The sequence below is a fragment of the Lagopus muta genome, chromosome 8 (genome assembly GCF_023343835.1).
Source record: "Lagopus muta isolate bLagMut1 chromosome 8, bLagMut1 primary, whole genome shotgun sequence".
NCBI lineage: Eukaryota > Metazoa > Chordata > Aves > Galliformes > Phasianidae > Lagopus > Lagopus muta.
This window is the reverse complement of record NC_064440.1, coordinates 10,958,846-10,978,526: the sequence shown is the minus strand read 5'-3', so window position 1 is coordinate 10,978,526 and position 19,681 is coordinate 10,958,846. Positions and strand designations below refer to the sequence as shown.

At 46.3% G+C, this 19,681-nt stretch overlaps 1 protein-coding gene across 14 annotated transcripts in view; it reads left to right on the top strand.

The window, feature by feature from the left end:
• The window catches only part of GLI2 (GLI family zinc finger 2), a 193,428-nt gene that overhangs the window by 119,310 nt on the left and 54,437 nt on the right, over positions 1-19,681 (top strand). For 13 of the 14 annotated variants that reach the window (XM_048953311.1, XM_048953315.1, XM_048953313.1 and 10 more), the window contains one exon: positions 11,983-12,088. In XM_048953311.1, the coding sequence (XP_048809268.1) occupies positions 11,983-12,088 (106 nt within the window). Of the gene's footprint in view, positions 1-11,982; positions 12,089-16,198; positions 16,285-19,681 lie in introns of those variants that run through there. The other variant, XM_048953323.1, reaches the window with a different exon arrangement.

Genomic DNA, 19,681 nt, shown 5'->3' with positions numbered 1-19,681 from the left:
CTCTATCTTTATGCACTAGGACTGCTTTGGGAACTGATGTCGGTGAGCATGGAACCTCCCCAAATTCTTTTTTGTAGGCCTCCAAGATGCTGAACACCTGAGTGTAAGTGCAAGCAAAATGCCCAGCTCGGTTTTGTCATATCTCTAGCAGAAAGCAGACTTACTTCTTTCCTTTCATTTCCAGAAAGTACTTTGGTCGCAGTGCACAGCAGGCTCTATATGGGGCTTCTCCAGACTTGATTTGTTCAATTTTACAAATGGTATTAACAGACCTTTCGTATGGAGGGGAAATTTTTCAAGCTATTGCCTATAGGAACAGTTTGATTTCAGTTTGTCATAGTGCCTAGAGGAGCATATGCGTAAAGAAAGCAAACTGACTTCTGTGGTTTGGAGAGGCTAGAAATGCCAGCTCTGAGTTTGAAGCATAGCTTGCTCCTGGAAGACCAAGGAGGGCTTTGATGCAGGATGATGCCAGGTGTCCCTGCAATGGCAGTGGGCAGCCCTGCAGTGGCAGGTACCATGCTGGTAGGTCTGTGCCCAGGGCGGGCTGGCATGCCCGCTCTTGTTGGCACAGCACCTGTGCTTGCACAGCATTTAAGCATGTGCCTGGGAGTTCTTCTCTAAGGCTGCTTTCCAAATCCTGCAAGTTGTGCCGGCTGCTTGTGCCAACAGCTCCTGGTGCACTGTCGCACCTGGGCAAATCCATCCGTCCTGATGGATGTGGAGATGTACAGTGTGCACATACTGCAGTGGGCACAGACTGACAAGGAGTTCTATCTGAACACTAGGATAAACTTCTGTGCTGTGTGAGTGGTTAAGTAATAGCACAGGTTGCCCACAGAGGCTGTGGAGTCTCCTTGGAGAGTTTCAGAATGTGGGCCTGGGCAACCTGCTTGTGGTAGCCCTGTTTGAGTAGTGGCTGGACCTGACAGCTTCCAAAGGTCCCTTCCAACCTCAGCCTTTCTGCGATTCTGTGATTTAGTTTCAGCTCAGCTTTACCATGCACATCTTTTGGCCATCCCTGGAGGCACTTGAGGTCTGTGCCGTGAGCATGGAGCTCACACAGCTGACCACCAGTGTTCAGGAAGGGCACACAGTGTTTCAGCTGCATGGCTACACACACAAAAGCAGCCTGTCCAAAGTAGCAGTGGCTTGAGGTAGGCATGGGTGGTCAAGGGAAGTCAAGACAGCTGCTTTCAGCAGTAGTAGGGCTGGAAGTAGTGGCTGGACTGCAGCCTGTGTGCCTTCTTTGCTCATTTTTGCACCAGCATCTGCAGGTAAACTGGTTCAGGGAGTCGATCCAGCCAAAAACCCATGCAATACAATTTCAGGTGGTTAGTTTTCAGCTGGATGATCTCTCTGGGCTGGCTGGGTGTGGGATTGCCATTGCCACCTCCAGGCAGGGGTGTGAGTATGTAGCTGGGGGTGAGGCAGGCTCTGTCTGTGTACTAAAGGCAGCCCCTTCAGTAATCCTGCTAATAGGGATTCAGTTGGGATGACACTCATGAGTAAGCCTCAATTTGCATAAGCGAAAGGTCCAGCCAGGGCTCCACTAGACTTACTGTCAGACATGAAGTGTAATTCAGAGAATGTTCTCCCTCCTTTTTCATTTGCCATTTTTGCTCTCTTGTTCTCATGGAATTGTGATTTACAACAATCTGAGGCTGTTGAACCACTCCATCCTTATTCCTGTTGCCTGTGGAGATTCTGGGCTTGGATGCAACCAAAGCGTGCAATGGTGTGTCTTCTGGAGCTACTGCCCCTTCTGATTACTAATGCCAGATAGTGCTTTCTCCATAACACCTCCATCTAATGGCAAATCACAACCTATCTTCATACATGGATGATCAGAAGCAGTTGCACTTTTGAGAGCTGAGGAAAAAAGAAACTTTTGCTTGGATGCAAAGTCAAGCCCAGAGTTGAGTTGTACAAAGCAGCACAGCTGCCTCCACAAAACACATTAAAGGATGTGGTTCCTGCTGTGATGTGAGCCTTAATGTAAAGGTGCAGTGAAAGAGTTTGCCATTCGTTGGCCCGATCCCAGGGCACTGAGTGGCAAACTCCATTGGTCCATCTTTTTTGGAAATAGCCACATCAATTGGAGGCCCAGGTAGTCATTAGGATGCTTCTGGCTTCTATGGGGGCAGGATGACAGCAACATGGAGAAAACTTCTCCCTAAACTTATAGGCACACTTTCTCTTCTAGACCTGTGTTTTTGGGGGATCTATGTGTTTGCATAGATGCTCCTGAGGTGCTGATTTTTCCTCTGCAGTGGGCACACAGGCCATCCCCACACAGGCTGGCACAGTTAAGCTACCAGCTGCTCAGTCCCTGCGCCCCAGGTGCCTTCCTGCCTGCTGGAGTTGGGTTTTGTTCTTCTCCCATTCTCTCATAGCAGCTGCTGGAGAACAAGCCCCAAGGACCCATCTGGCCCTCCGAGCTTCCTGGGCCACGTGCTTTCTCGACAAAGCAGTGGTGGTTGTGCTGTAATACAAGAGTTACATTATAAAACTGCGACTTGCTAGCAAAGCAAACTGCCTTTTATTCGCTGGTACTGCCTTTCTCCCTTTAGAATTGCAGCCGTGGCAGCTCCACAATGTAGCCTCAGATCGAGTCAGTCTAGAGGGCTGCTTTTTTCTTTCTCTTTTTTCTTTCTTTTTTCTTTTTTTCCTTTCCCCTCCTCTGCTTTCTGGAGGAGTTGGCACAGCCTGGTGTTATTAGGACGTAAGCCAGCTTGTTCTAGTGGAATTTCCTGTCTGATTTTAATTTCCCTCTCATTTTTTTTTCTCCCCTCAAAGTGAGGCAGAAAAACTTTTTAATTGCACTGCCGTAGGTTGGCCTTTCGGGATATTATTATTTTTATTAAGTACTTCCTGTTGGGATGTGGCACATGAGAAGTACCCGGGATCTCTGTGCAGTCAGGGCTTGTGGCTGCCTTGTTTGTTAATAACCGTCAGATTGGCAGCATCCTCAGGATACATCTTGGCATGACAGCCGGGCAATTAAGTGATTTTCAAGACTCTCAACATTTGCAGCTCAAGACCTGTGGAATTAATAAGCTGCGTTAAGCCTTCTCGGTTTTGTTTTCTGCTGTTCAGTAGCTGCAGCTCCTCATTCATCTAACAGAAAGCCAGCCTCAGTGGGAAACACTCTGGAAATCAGCGTGGAGGTAGAAACGTGCTGTCACACTGCCGACAGTGCATTTTGTCCCAGAGAAGAATCCAAAGTCTTTTTAGCAGAAAAAGTCTTAAAAAATGATCTGAAAGTGAAAATTCTCAGCAATCAGAAGTTTTCAGAAGCTGCAATAGGATGAGAAGGAATGGCCTCAAGTTGCACCAGAGGAGGCTCAGGTTGGATAATAGGAAACATTTCTCACAAAGAGTGGTGAGGTACTGGCGGTGGCTGTCCAGGGAGGTGGTGGAGTCACCATCCCTGTAGGTGTACAAGGACCATGGAGCTGTGGAACTGAGGGACGTGGTTAGTAGGCAATATCAGTGGTGGGTGGACAGCTGGACTAGGTCACCTTTGAGGTCTTTTCCAACCTTAATGATTCTATGATTCTACGTTGGCAGATACTGTTGTATTAATGTCACTTTGCTAGTTCGTCACTTCCACATTCTTTTTGGTTTCTAGAATAGAATAGATCATTGCCCATCCTGGGCTCTTCTGGGGCATTTCCAACAGCAGCCACAGTTTGCTGAAAGATATTTTCTGACCAAAAACCATTCTGCTCCCAACCTTCTGCCAACTCAGGCTGCCATCCTTCTGCCATCCTCAGGTCTGAGGATGATGGCTGGTGGCAGCAATGCTGCTGTGGAGACACCTCTGATTACGGCACTTTGGAAGACCAGAGAAGCCTCAGTGCCAAGCAGATCTGGGCACCCAGCTGCGGGATTCCCCATCTTTCACCTTACTCATCCTTCCCAGATGGATAAAGGAAGTAAGTTTGTCCCTACAGGGCTGCCACATAGCAGTAACCTAAAAACTCCAGGAATCCTTGTAGAATAATAAATAATACATCACTTTTATTCACAGATGCCCTCCTGAATGTCTTAAAATACTTTCACATAGCAGTCTGCGGGCTTCTGAAAATCTCTATTTTCTCACCAAGAGGCCAAGTGTCCCAGAACTGAATGGTTTGGGTCACACCTGAGGCTGGCTGCTAAGCCAACTCCCTGCTGGTAGCACTTCACTGAGGTCCCGCTGTCATGGCATCCCTGCCATGCCCTGGCCAGGAGGTGCCCCAAGGGAGCAGTGGTGACCCAGGCAGGAGACAGCAGCTGAGGGATTTCAGGGTTTGATTTCTTAATGATAAGAGTCATCTTTGCTGTAGAAAATGTCAATGAACTCTTACATTTTTAATCAAAATTTTCCATGGAGAGAGAAAGGCCATTTTTAGCCTCGCTGTAATTGTTCCGACTCTTTTGCCCAGTAAAGGACTGACAGGTTTAATGTCCCTAATGACAACCTTGCAGTACAGAGGAGGAAGCTGAGGAGCCCTGCTGGGAGCTTCAGGAAGGGGCAGACGTGGACCTGAACAAGCCTATCTTACTTCCACTCGTGCCTCTTGAGTTTTTGATCTGGGTAAGGAATAAATGTATATGGGATTGAGCCACTGGGCTGGCCGTCTGGGAGCTCCCGAGGGCTCCTGGGAGTGGTTTGCTGTCTTACAGCTTTTGTGACAGTGTTTATTATGCAGGCAAACCTAGAAATTTGCTTTCTTCTGTGTAAAAGCAAGCATGGTATCCCCATGGGTACCCAAAACCCACATCCTTGGCTTTGTACTCTCCTCTTCTCCATGCACACGCCTCAGTTCCTCTAAGTGGAAAGTCGTAAGTCACATGGACTCTGTCCTGCAGGTCCTTTGAGATGTTGGTGATACCATTCTTGATTTGAGGCTTTTTTTGTGGTTTTATGGATGAAGATAAGCAAGGCATTTTTTTTATCAGACACATGGTCTGATTGATAGGTAGTTCCGTTTGGAGCCAGGAGTTGGACTCGATGGTCCTTAAAGATCCCCTCCAACTCTGGATATTCTGTGATTCTATTATTTGTTGTTTTCTTTGCACGTATCTGCATCCCAGACTCCTTCCAGCGCCCCTACAAGGCAGTTCATTACTTGAGCCACTGGTTTTCTTCGCAGCATAGACTGTTTTTATTGCTCACCTGAATGGGAAACTTGGCTTTTGCTGTGCCCATGGTTACACTAAGCATGTTACCTCTGCCAGCATGCTAAGGTGTTGTCTAAAATATGATTTTGTAAATCAGGCTACCACCACCTTTCTTCATTACATGTGTTAGAAGGAGAAAGCTGATTCTAGGTTCTGCTGGATGGGAACAGCAGGTTGGATGTGCATCAAAATGGTGCATAATGGGACAGGAGAGGGCTCTCCCTTGGGTGCACTGGTTGGAACGTGCCTCCCGTTTGTCCTTCCCTTAATGTTTATAGCACACCAGAATTAATCTGCTCTATTATTTTACCTGTGAAGTTCCTCTTTTATTGTTTCCAAAGCCACTGAGTAGGTAATAATAAATAAAACAGCGTAATAATTAACCGATATTAATTGAAGTATGCTGTATGGAAACCAAACCAAATACTAACAAGCCAAACAAAAGAAAAGTATGCACTGTGCAGCCTTGTTTACAGTGCTGTCTGCTGGAGTCATTATACACGTTGATATAATAATACTGAGCACTTAATTACCACATCATTTTTAAAGCGCTGTATAAACATTAACCAAACCTCTGAGGTAGGGAGGTATTATTATCTCCATTTTAAAGAGGGGAAATTCTGACACGGTGAGGTTAGTTGGTAATTGGGCAGGCTGGAGTGAAGGCTGCTGCCTCCTGGACGGTCCAGACCACGCTGTGAATTTGGAGGCTGCAGAAGCACGAGGGATGGCTCTACCTGGAACACAGTGCTGTCACCTGAGGAGGGCAGCTGTCCCTCAGCACAGCTCTGCACTTTGCAGACGTGCAGACTGGAGTAGCCAGCAGCCACGTGGTTCTCTCTTCTTGGAGGTAAGCGCACGCTTGGCTCCTTTTGCGAAGCAGCAGAACATGGAGGCTCAGCTCTTTGGCAGCGCTTGGTGGGGCTGGGAGGCAGCGGCTGCTGCGTGGTGGCGGTGGGAATGTCTGTCCCTGCAGAGCAGTCACTGTTCAGCAGCAGCACATGACTTCATCAGAGGAGAATCCCACAGGCTCACCAGCGTGATCTGCTCCGTCATGTTTCTGTGACCCAATTTTCCCCATTCTTTGTCTTGGACCTTCCCTGACCCCAACCCTATTATCTCTTCCAATAACTCACCCGGGCCATTATTAATGGTGCATTAACTTCGGCTGTGCTTTCAGAAGAGATGTTTTTCTTGCGCTTATTCATTCGCTCAACTCACTTAAACAGCGAGATCATTATTCCTGGGATGTCACATAAACACAAAACCATCTCCCTTGCTGACACCTATGGCCTGAGGCACTTTGCTGGATCCAAGCACAACACCGGACGACCCAAAGGGCTCCAGGAGCCACCCACATGCTCAGGGATGGAAGGTTCCCCTCCCCATCCAGAGTCCACCAAGCCCAGTGCACCTCCAGTGGGAGAAAGATCACAGAATCAAGGCTGTGGAGCAGAGCACATTTTGCAGTTTACTGTTTCAGAATGAACGTGGTGTTTGCCACCACAGAGTTGCTGGATGCCAAAATGTATCTTTTAAGTTAGGGACTTAAAAAAAAAGTATCTTCTAGGACGTCCCCTTCCTTTTTCTGGGTCAGCTTCTTGTGCAAAGCTGCTAATGACACTGTAGCGACCGAATCACATGAGCTGTTGTCTGGAGTTTTTCTCCCATTAATCCAAATCAATCCAATGCCGCAGGGCTCTGAAGCCTTTTTCAGATCGAGTTGCATTTTCTACCTGCTGTGGCTGAGGTTTGCTCTGGAACCTGCTGTTTGTTTGACTGTGGGCAAGTTGTGTTACTTTATCCTGTACCAGCCCTCAATGACTGAAAAAGGGCTGGGACTCAGTGTGTGTGAGCATTTGATTCTCTTCTTAAGGAGCTTTGTGAGTTTTGGCAAGACAGCTTGTCATCCCTGTATGAAACTTGTGTTCCACGCATCATAAATATAACAAGAAATTAAGCCGAGAGGGTTCTCAAGAGGTCAGCATTGGTTTTTCCCACTTTCTAAGATAGGTTGCTTAGCAAAATTGTTGGAAAAAGTATTATAAGTACTGAATTATTCTATCAGCAGTCTTTTATGTTTTTCTTCAACTAATAACTTTCCATTTAGGTAAGCCTCCAGGACCTCTGCATGTATTGGATAGCACAGGAGATGTGGGGGTCTTTTGAGTCTCTCTAAACCCTGGTTGTGCTGCAGCACTCAGTTGCAAGTGGGAGTTGAAGATGTCCTTTAAGTGTGTGCATGTTTAGGATTACCTCATCTGAGTCTGTGCCTGCTGCTAGGGTCTGCACTTAGTTTTCAGGAGGAAGGGCTTTGCAGATTATTTTTTACAAAGTTCGACTCAGTGATCCTCTTGGGTCTCTTCCAACTCAGGATATTCTGTGATTCTATGAAAGTGAACCACAAATGAAACCTGATTCAGTGGTACGGGGTCTGATTTCTTTTCTTCTGCTGCCTTTTGTTAAGTGGTTACATGTGGAGGTTGAAGTATTTGGAATATAAAAAGTTTGTTTGACCCTTCCCAACTCTTCTTTTTGGGTTTAAAAAGAGGAGCTTCTGTGGGTGCTGTAAGAACATCTCCTTTGCTCACTGCACAAACCCCTGCATGCCATGTGTGTTTTTCTTGAAGCACAGGTTTATCTGCAGAGATAATCAAAAGCCTGCATCATCCTCAAAAAATGCCTGTTTCTGCTGCCTCCCTCCCTGATTCCTGGGATTTTCGGCAAAGGGACATCCCCTTTAAACATATATTTCTGCTTCATATCTTTCCCTTTTGAAGCCAGAGGGCTGGCTGGCTGGCTGGCCTTTGAATAGGCAAGGATGAGAATAGAACAGTGGGAGGTCCGTGTCTTGCTCATAAACCTTGGCCAGAAAATCAGCCCTGACAAGTGGGGACAGGTAGCAGCGTCTCCCCCTAATCGAGCGATGCGGCGGAGCAAACGCGTTCCTGCAGGAGCTGGGGGCAGGTGGGGCCTCCCAGCCTCATCGGCGTGCGTTCACCCCAGAGCTGCATGCCACAGCTTAATGAGGAGCCATGTTATTTCAGTGTGAAACACCCTGTTTTTCCATTGGCCCTGCCCTTTGTGCGCTGCTTTGATTTCTTCACAGAATCATTGAATGGCTTAGATTGGAAGGGACCTTAAAAATCACCCAGTTCCAGCCCCCCTGCTGCGTGCAGGGTTGCTGAGCACTAGGTCAGGCTGCACGGGGCCTCATCCAAACCTGACCTTGAATACCTCCAGTGTTCCAAAGGACACTTATTTGGTTTTCTCTTCCTTTCTCGAGTTCTTTTCTGTTGTCTCAGAGCTATGGGACATGGAGGGGGGATGTCGCTTTGTGCCTTCCCTTAGTGGTGCACACTACCAAGGGGCTCGGCATGGCCCTGCTTCTTCCTGTGGGAAAGCTTTCTCCTGCTAAAAGCTTCCTCGCACTGTGTAAAACAATCATCATTAGTACTAATTGGGCAGCTTTGGGGTTAAATCTGCAAAGATTGCTTGGGTTTAGTAAATCCTCTGCCACCACAAAGCAGATAATACTAAACAAAAGATCGCCTTGATTAGATTAAAATTGGCAAATTCATTTCCCTAATCATCGTATTGCCCTTCTCCTGGCTATTCAGGAATACATCAACATGACTTACTTGAAGTAATTGAATATAATTGTCTCTTTAACTCCTGCATGTAAAGCATCCATCTTTGTTAGCAGCATGCACTGCTGTCCTGATGCCAGCTCGCCCTCCTCATCAGGAGGGGTGGGAATGAGAAGCAAAGCAGGGATGATGTTCATGAATTGGAAGCTGATTGCCTATAAAACCATTCATTATTCCTGACCAAGCACCTGGAAGAGCAGAAAAAGGAGCAGCACTGGTGGTGGTTGGTTTTGTCGCTACTCCCAGGGTGGGCAGCAGAGGAGGGACCCAAAGTGGGACAGCCCAAAGGGAGGTCACCCAAAGCAACCCATCCCTGGAAGGAAGTGGAATTGCTGACTGCCACTATTCAAATAAGTTGAAATGCCAAAAACAAACCAATCGTGCCCGTGGGAGGCAGGAAATTTGTGGAAATTTTTCTTCCATTAATAGTCAGATGTGCAAGGAGGGAAGAATTCTTTTCAGATGTTGCTGTACCAACAGATAGCTAGGAACAGAGGCCAAGCAAGCCAGACACCCTGTGCTTTCTTATTCCCAGCTCACCTGAGTGACTGGGAGATCTTTTTGTACTAATTTTTTGATATTACTACAGCAATCGGTCATTTAGTAGTAGGTAGTTACAAAACTAATTACTAGAAGTATCTAAAGGCAGGCTGTGAAAAAGAAGAGGACAAGCGCTTTATCAGGGTCTGTTGTGATAGGACACAGGGAAATGGTTTCAAACTACAAGAGGAGAGATTTGCACTGGATATAAGAAAGAAGTGTTTTACAGTAAGGGTGGTGAGGCACTGGCACAGGTTGTCAAGAGAGGTGGTGCATGCCCTGTCCTTGGAGACATTCAGGGTCAGGCTGAATGGGGCTCTGAGCACCTGATGGAGCTGCAGGTGTCTCTTCATTGCGGAAAACTAGATGACCTTTAAGGGCTGCTTCCAGCTTAAACAATTGTATAGTTCTGTGATTATATGAAAACAAGACATAACTTGCCTTGTTTGAGATTCACCATTTGACCCGTTGCTGTTTATGGCTTTGCTATTATTGGTGAGTTAAATTGGTCAAGATAAGGGCTATTCCACTAAAATACCACCCCGATGCCCAGCAGCGTCAGCCCATCACCTTACACCTCCCTGCATTTTGTGGCTATTCAGCCCTGGACCTACCCCATCCAGGCAGTGTCACCACCCTATTTTGAGAAGATGCCAAATCTGACCCATAGGCACTCCAGCAGAGCTATGCAGGTAGGCATCAGGAATGCAGGAGAGTCCTTGCTTCTTTGGGTTTATTTTCATGAGCTCTCTGTGGAATGAGTGCTGCAGGAAGCCCAGCTCTGGCTGGTGAAGGTGTTTGTGGTGTCTGGTGAGTGGCTGTGCTGGGACAGTTTGTGGCCATGCTAGGAGTAAAACCCCTGTCCTGGGAGCAGAGCAGGGATGCCCTGGCACTACAGAGGGTGCGCTGGGTATCAAGACCTCCTTGCCCCTCTTCTCTGATCCCATGCACTGTGTCCAGAGGACAGCGGTGCCTCTGAGGAGGAGGGAAGCAGCTTTTGGTCCCTGCCAGCCGGGGCAGTGGTTTGGGCTGAGTGCGGTTTGGTGAGAGCAGGCACTGCTGTGCTTCTGACCTGGAAAAACACTGGCTGCCTTTTAAAGTGAAGTGTCCTCACGTAAGGGATCATCCTTGCCTGGGACGATGAAAGAGTGAATCTCCCTCCTGCCAAAGCAAATCCTAAAGGATGCGAGTTTATTCTCTGCCTGAGCTGCTTTTGGGGGAGGAGGGGAGGGGAGCAGAAGGGGGGAAGCAGCTAACAGTTACCCTACTGTGTCCCGACATCAGGCGAGCTGCAAAAATGCTCCCAGTGTAACGGGGCGTGCACGGTGCCAGCCCTGCGCCAGAGCACAGAGCGTGAGGCTGCTGCGGAGCCTTAAATACTTTCCAGCCTGACTGCCTTAGCCTAACGCCTTTCAGCGCTGTTGGCAGGAGGCTTGTTTGTGTGCCTGCTCTCACCTCTCCCACTGCCGCGCCTGTGCCGCGTGTGCTTGGGAACTGAGCGCTGCGATGGGGGCAGGAGCTGCAGAGCTGGGGGCTGACACGCAGGGAAGGACGTACATGGGGATCTCTTCCAGGGGAATTGCAAGAGGAGCGCAGCCTCGCTGGATGGGGTCAGCGTAGCTCCACAGCAGCTGGACTCACGGGGTTGAAAAGCTGAATTTGAAGGCTGATAGAAAAAGAGTTGGGCGCTGCTGGAGTTTGCTCAGCATCAGCGAGAGATTCAGCCCAAGCTTTGGCGCTTGGCTTACGGATGGTGCTCTGCAGAGAGATGCTACCTGTCACAGAGGCAAGTCATGGTTCATTACCAGCGGGGGCTGAGCCTCTGTTAATGGTGTTTCTTTGGCTTCAGTAATTTTTACAGGAAAGGCCCGATGTAGTTGGGGGCGGTGGGAGAAATAACCTGATGAATTTTCCATTGGCTCAACTCACTCAAGTATTCTCGCCGTTAACTTTTGGGGTCAATAATAAATATTAAAACCTGTAGATTTAATAAGTCAATGTAGGTGTTCTCTGCCTTTTGAGACCACTTTATCTTTCCATCAAAGATGAAACAAGCTTCTCAAATGAATAAAAAATAGGGCCTCAAGTGATTACAAGCGCAAGCAATTTGGGCTCCTCTCTTAGAAGCTGGCAGTAGGCATTTCTGAGCCACTTCTGAATGCCTTCATGGTTTGCATTAGCACTGCTCTCACTGTTGGTTTTTAGGTAAATGTTTCCAGACCTTCAGCAGAGGTGCTCGCTGCCACTGCGGGCGCGGGGGACGGCGTGGGTCTGGGTCCCGCCAGGCTCCGTTGAGTCTGATTTGCGCTGCAAGTCTAGTTTTCCTTGGTGCTTCCTATAATCTCCTCGAGTTCAAAGAGCGCTTAGCTGCTTGTCTTTGTCAAAAACCCTGTTGGAGATCTTTTATGTCGAAGATGTAGGATTTCTCCGCATGACTTTGATTATTTATTCATTCCACTTCTCTGGTGTATGATAGCGCTGATATCATGAAGACCCCTTGTCTTGCACTGCTCTTGCTCTGAAATTCATGGAGATTTAGTGCCTTTGAAATTGTTTTAAAAGGAAAGGAAAAGTTTTTGAAGTCCCTTTTTTCTTCTTCTTCTTCTATTCCCCTCCACAGTGCCGCAGCACATTTTTCCGGCCTTCCACGCTCCTTTGCCCATTGACATGCGCCACCAGGAAGGACGATACCATTACGAACCTCACTCTATCCACGCTATTCACGGGTAAGTCTTGCACCTCTGCTCCTGAGCCTTGCTATGGCCCCGTCCGCTGACCCTGTATCAAATTCCATTCCTGAAGCATGGGGCACTCACTGCCCTGTGGGTCATACAGCTCTGTTAGACCTACAGAAGTGCTGTGTAGCTCCGGGATACAAGTCCTGGAGATGGGGCTGGCTTGTGGTTTTGCACCCACGGTGTTTCTCATGTCATAGTGTGCCTTTCTGACACCATCTTGGTGAAACTGCTTCAGGAAAGGGTAAAAAGCTGCCAGGCATTCCATAAATCAGTTTTATTTCATGGGGCTTTAGCATGGACAGGCTGAGTGACTCTGGTGTCTACATGCGGTCTAGAGGGGCAGGATCATGGGTTTCAATGGGTTCCTCTTCATGAGATCACACAAATGCTGGCCGGGGGCTGTGCCCAGGCTGGGGGAATCACACTGGTCTCCTAGTCCATATCTCCAAGTCTCCTAGACATGGCAACCCAATGGTCCTTGGAGAGTGGTGAAGACACGTTTATAGAGAGATTTGGGTTCACCTCCTATTAATTTTGAGCATGCAGGAAAGGAGCCAGCAGGGAAGTGAGTGGGAGGATGTGGTGGCCATGTGGCCAGTGGGTTTTCTCCTCATCCCTGAAACACACCATCCCCATGGGAGGTGAGGGACAGCCTGATGGGCTGGCGGTCTCACAGCTCCCAGAAATCCTTTACCCTGTGATGGCAACCTGAGGGCAGGTCCCAGGGCATTCAGCATAGGAGAGCCCACAAGGGCTAAAAACAATTTGTGTGAAGGGAAAGCGAAGCAGGTCTCATCACTTAAAAACTCTTATTTGTTCCATTATCCCCAAAGATTAGATGACCTTCCATGCCCCATGATTTTATGATTCTCTGCTCTGCGGCTTTGCTGTTTGCAGAGCCATGCTTTTTCTGAATGGGTGTGAGTGGGGGAACAGCCTCTGGGAGGCAAGAAAGGAGACAGCAGCAGCCACGAGATCTGTGGAGTCCCACGGCTGCAAGGGCTTTATTCCACTTCCAAAACGCTGCAGGATAAAGTGATAGGGCATTCCCCTGGATGCTAGCAGGAGACAAGTTGTCTTTTTGGCTGGCAGTCAGCTTGACTAGATGTTTAAAGAGGCAGAGAAGCTCCTTCCATGCTGTGTGCAAAGGGGAAAAAAACAGAATGGGTCGCTAATGTGAGTAGGCAGAATGGGGGGGGGGGATCTGCGGAGATTAATGAAGAAGTTCTGAGCTTGCCTGCACATACATGCAGAAATTGCAGAAAAAAAGAACACACATTAATTAAAAAATGTACTAGGAGACAGATAGTAAGCTAGAGCTATACCTAAGACAGCACACACTGACTTCTGAAAGGGACATCTTCCAAACTGTGTTTAGGAAAGAGGATAGCGGATGCTCAGATGTTTGGCATGGGTTACTCACGCACCCCAAAAAGCTGGATAGAGTCAGTGCTGCTGCAGCATGGCTAGGTCTGTCTTATTCTCAGGCTGGCACTTTGGGAACCATGCAGAGACTGTGCTCCCCTCAGTCCTGGTGCTGCATCTTTCCTGGGTCACCACAACAGTGATTTTGGTGGAGTTGTGGAGCAGGATTTTCTCCAAAATGCAATGCAGAACTTACCAGCTGTCCTGTGAATTATATCCTCTGGCAGGTCAGGTGTTTGGCTAACTAATGTTAATACTCTGATATCCTAGCAGTGGCTGAGTTTGTCTGTCAGGGAACCAAGAGTATCCTGCGTAGGATTTGGGAAGAATTGTTGGTATATTCCTACCGTCCTTATTTGCAATCCTTCACCTTCCCAGGAGAAGCTTTCACGAAAAAGAATTCTGAGTTACTGAAGGTAAAACTTGGTTGTTGGTCTTAGAAGAGGAAATGTAGCTTTCTTGGAAACTTTGTGTAAGATCAACCTTATTGCTTGGACATTGTGTTGAAGGGTGCCCATGTGAATGGTGAATCATCAAAGCAGAGCAGCTGACTGTTCCTTGGCCGTGTATTTTTGTGCAGTCTTCCGTGACATTTCTGGAGCTACAGAAGGCAGCAGGCTTGTTGAAAACAACTTAGACTGAAATATCAATTACAGCTTTTGTGAGCGTGCAAGTACATACATGTGTCAGTTCTGTCCTGGGCCTTATTCTGCTGTCAGTTAGAGAGGGCTTTCCTGCAGTAAAGCAAAGCCTGTTCTTTAGAATCAGGGGAATGCAACTTCACTCTGGCTTTCTTTCCCAAGTGCATAACCACACTGGGAAAATCCTCACCAGCTGTGGAGTTGGTCTCTTGTCCATTTTTTCTCTTTCAGTCTTATCAGCAAACATTTCTACCTGATCTCCTGCCCTTTCCTTTTTTAGATTTTGTTCTACTTCTCTTTTGTCTTCCCCTTCTCTCTCTCTTTCAGTTTCTGTTCCAGATACCACAAAATAGTGCTCACCCTCCTCACTGGAGGATATCCACTGTGAAATCACTCAGAACGTGGTAATGGAGCTGGGCTAGGGCACACTTAGCAGTTCTGTGCCTGGATAGGCTGGGCAGGCTATGTGAGTACTGAGGCACTTCTGTAAATTTGTACCCCTTCCCGGTGGTGCAGAAACCCATTCTTGTCTTTAAATTAAATAACATTGAGGAATAATGTATATTTTTACTCTAGAAAATTGTGGTAAATGTTTGGAAGACAATTTGTGTCACTGAGTTTTGGCTTCGTGATTAATTTGATCAGTGCTTGACAGAGCCCCTAATTCATCAAGCCCGTATTCTAGCTGTCTGCTGTCTTGCTGGTACCAAATTTATCTAATTACATGAACATTGCACAGCAAATTAAGTGTAGTCTCATTTCTTGCTAACTATGGGGTCTTGTTACTTGCCTGCTGCATTATGTCAAAGGTTTGTTTCCTGACTGCTTGATGTGACATAGCTGCGTTCCTCCACATCACTGTTTGCTTTTGGCCTAATGAGAACATAAGTTGTTTTATCCTAGCTGGAGGGAACACATCTGCAAGGTTGTCCTGAGCAGGACAAGCTTTGGTACCCTTTTCTTGAGAGTATGGATGGGAATATGGAAAACTCAAGCAATGAAAGATCCACATGCAAAGAGGGGTCTGAAAAATGTTCTGCATTTTTGCTCACTGTTGTTGTTCTGTCCCAGTCAGTTCCTTGTTAAGCACCATGACAAATAGTTTTCAGAGCCTGAGTCTTCCCCACTGAGCATTTAGTATATCTATGCAGTTGTTGATCATGTTGATAGTACCCTGAAATATATTTCCTAGAGAACTTTATCTGGATAAAATAGTGTTTCTTCTGTCAATAGGACACTTCACTTTTTTACACAACCTGTTATTTTTTCTTGTTTGGTGATACACCTCTTATTCATTTTATCAAGTGATCTCTTCTTTAGCATTAAGAAAAATTTGTTGGAATCATGATGCTTTCTTGGCCAGTTTGGAAAAATGAAATATTTCATTCAGTTGATCCTTGAGCTCTGCAGTGCAAACCAATAGAAATATTGTGGAGTTAAGACATCAATTGGATTTTGGCGTTGTGGACTCAATGATCGTACAGAGGATGGAAGGATTGGAGCCCAACAGACACTGCAAGAACATGTAGTGAGGAATGGATTAAAACCGAGTGTGGGAGGGAATCTCTTCCAGGACTGCAGAGTTAGAGCAGAATGAGTGAAGGAAAGCATACTGGTCCATGTAAATTATATGAGACACCATTTCTCCAAAACAGCATTTGTTTGATGTTAAGGTCACCAAATACAGCACTCAAAAGCTAAGAAATGACAGAAATATCTTTGTAGGTTCTGACCTGTTTTGTTTTCATCGCCATAGTGCTTTAACTTGCACAGCCATGCTCCGTGAATGGGTAATGGTGGATGCTGGATGCATCTCCTGCATGCAGCTTTTATTGATTTGTCAGAATTTCACTCTGTACTATTAGCTGTAGGCAGAACATAGATCAGTGTCACCTGAGTAGAAATCCTCAGAGGTTAACAGCTGAACCAAATTCACTTCATATGTTAAAACAGGTTCTTTTTTAGTGAAAGAGATAGTTTGCGTTTTAGTGAGCTTCCTTGTGGAAACTTACACTGCTGGAGCCCTGTCTCTGCAAAATCTCTCTTATCTGCAAACCAAGGGGACGCTTGGAGCCAGCTTTGCAAGATCAAGCTCTCAACTGCAGAGTGAAGCAGCAGGTGAGGATGGCAGGTGAGCACCGATAGCTCCCTTGCACTCCCCCCTTTAGGGTGCTTAGCTACTCTCAACTATTTTTTTTTCCAAACTATAACAAAAATAACAGAAAACCTCTTAGCTCAGCTTAAAAGTACCTGCCAATGCAAGAGCCTTCAGGGCTAACCCTTGTAAACAGCATGCCTAGGCTTGACTCAGCAAGAAGCTTTTTAACAGTAGTTCCTAAACTGTGGTTAAAACCCATCAGGCATTATGCAGTGCAACAAACAAAAGCAGCCTTGTTTTTCTACTGACATCCCGGTGATGTTTCAGGTTGCAGTTCTGACATTATTTATTAACAAAATATTGTTGTTGTTCTTTTGTCCACATTTAGAAATAATTTTAGAAAGTAAAAAAAACAAACTGAGCTCATAATTCTGTGGCTTTTGAGAAGACTGAATCTTCCCAAAGACCTACTGACAGAGAATGTTCCATCACCATGATAATGTGGAGTTGCCCTTAATTTCCCTTTACTAGGGTTTTTATCTGTATTAATCACGGATCTTCTTCCATTTCCCTGAGATCTTAATATATTGCAGATTTTCCCTGATATTCAGCCTACACAGTTTTCCTTTATCTGATCCTATTGCCCCTTCTTGTTGAAGTTTGTTTTCCTTTTGCTGTGTTAAAAATTGGAGAACGCCTTTTCAGGATTGGTTCCCAGTGTGCCTGAGCAGCTTAGGTGGGTAACTCACAGGTGGCCAAAGTGACTGTTCATCAAAAGGCTATGGCTCAAGTGTTTACAGATTCTCCAGATTCAACCTTTATCTGTGGTTTTCCATTTTGGGTATGTTTCAGGGTGATTTTCTCTTTCCTTTGTTTTTGTGAGATTCAGCCAACAGAGGCCAAGTGGGGTTAAGGGAAAGTATGTTGTTTAGCCATACAAAAAATAATCATCATCATCTTGTCACGGTGTTCTGAGATATACCAGTGTTTTTTGCTTTATTGGAATTTGCTACTGTCACAGATGTGTCTTTTGCAGTTCCTATAAAAAAAAAAAAAAAAAAAAGCCATCAACAAAACACAAACCTTCCTCAGTTTTGCAGGGTAGAAATCTTTTGAAAGATCTCCCTTCACACATGGTCAGTGGAGAGGTGTTAGAGGTTGGCAGTGAAATTTTCCGTGTGGCACTGACCACGCTCCAGCCCAACCGATGGGGGCTTTCCCACCAGTGCCCCCTGTTTTCTGCCAGGGCTCTCGTTCCCCCCACCATTGGCAGAAGGGCGCCGGCCCCGTACATTACCGGGTGTGCGGTTATCTTTGTAGGATGGTCTCTCATGAGGCTCCAGCTTTGATCCCACCAGGTTGCTTGGGATGGGACCAGGTAACATTCATTCCTGCAGCAAAGACGCCGCCAGGCTGCACCGCAGAACGTACGCACCAATAAAACGTGTGTGTTTTCATATTTACTTTGCTACCAGCGGAGAAAATCTTTGGCAGGTCTTGATTGATGGTACTGTGCTGCCTTGGAGATACAGTGAGCTCCCTCCGGAGTCAGAGTAAACAGCTGCTTAGAGAGACCTTCTTATGTGTTTTGCAAATTTTTACGACTTTCACCAAATAGACACATCGCTCATTTGGGAAACAGGTTTGGGGGCTCCCACATCCAATTTACTCTGTCCCCTTCTTTCCCACATGCTTCTTTTATTTACTTAGGAAAATAAGAATGTGTGAGTGCACGCTAGTTTGCAGAGGCTGGTCCCCTCCGCAAGGCTGGTTCAGACCTCTCCCCGCTCTGTAATTAGCAAGAGTGTGTTGTTTGTAAGTGGCTCTTTGGTAACCTGCAGGAGGCGCTTTGGGGAACTATCAATACTGCTCTCACTGTAAAACTGCCAGGTCTAATATTCACTAGTCACTTGACCCACCTCCAGTAGACCACAGATGAAATTCTGGACTACTGCGACTACTGCTCTTCTTTCTGGGGGACTGGAGAAAAAAAGAACTTTAATTCCACGTGTGCTTTCTCCATAATGTTTGAGAACTGAGAAGTGAAGGCTAACTAACTGTGACTCAATTCCGAAGGGGCTCGTGGCATGTTTTCAGGCATCAGAAAAGAAGTACACGGTTCTGCCTATCTCTGCAGAAGCAGAGAAGGTGCATGCTTCACATTTTCTGTCTTCAGTAGGATGACAGGCTGAGATGTGGTCTTCCAAAAAAGGAGCAAACATAATCTGAAATGGTCATACAGGCCTGAATGCTTCTGTAGGTTTTTCAGTCTGCATACCATTCTAGGGGAAAAAATGGGTAAAAATTTCCAAGTGTTCTTTATTCTGAGAGATATCTAAGAGATATCTGTGCTGTCATAAAATTGAGAACATAGACTGATCCTGTGTATTTGATTGAAACTGTCAGAATACTCTGAAAAAATCAGACCTGAAGTCCAGAGGGACCTCAAAGTGTGCAGCTTCAGAGTCACTGAACCATGCAGTCAGAAACAAGGTCCTACAGATCAGGCTTATAAACGTTTGGATTGGATCTTCAGCTTCTGTGTGTTGGCATCATCACAGTGAAGTGAGGGGCTCAGTGAGCTCAGATGAAGTTGTGCCCATTAGTACTCAGAGAAGATTTGGGCCACCAAACTGCTGGGGCTGTGACACCACAATGTACAGAATGAAAAACTGCAGCTCTAATTTAGCCTGATCACTGCCAAAAGTGTAAAAATGGCTAGGAGGTTTTACTGTTGAGAATAAAAGTCTGATCTCTGAGGTCTTTTATGTAAACCTTTGGCATGTGTTCGTTTAATATGATGTCACTCTGTAATCCACCATTGCTTTTAAATGTCATTCTCAGAGCTTCATGTCAGCGAGTCTTAAGTGATAATCCCTTTGCTTACCTCACTTTATAGTAGATTAAAAGTGACTTCATGCTTCCACCTTATCCGCTGCTAAGCTTGTGCTTTAGGAAAAATTTATTTGAACTCTCTTCTCCCACTGCTTTTTAAAGAGTTTCTAAGCAGTGAAGGTCTTTCAGAAGCTATCTCAATGGTATAGCCCACTTTTCCTTGGCTTTCAGCATCCTGTGAAAATGGATCAGTGTTCAGTGCCAGTCTCCTGCCCTGTCAAACTCCAATGTCACAGATATGTTTCCCAGGTTTTCTCTCAGCTAAATGTGGAGCACGGCCTCTCCTGACTTTTCCTTTTTATCAATCCTAAATAAATCCCCTCTCTAGATGGTGTTTCTCCTCTCACCAGTTTCGCAGGATCATGAGGACAGGAGGCAGTGAAGACTTTTTTGCCCCAGGGCTGCTCCTGTCCAGCACTGGGCTCACCATTTCTGCTCTTGTAGCTCCTGTAGCAAATCCTTTCTCAGTCTACAGAGCTCTCCACGCAGTTCATCTCCCCAGTTTGCCCTCCTTTTCTGCCT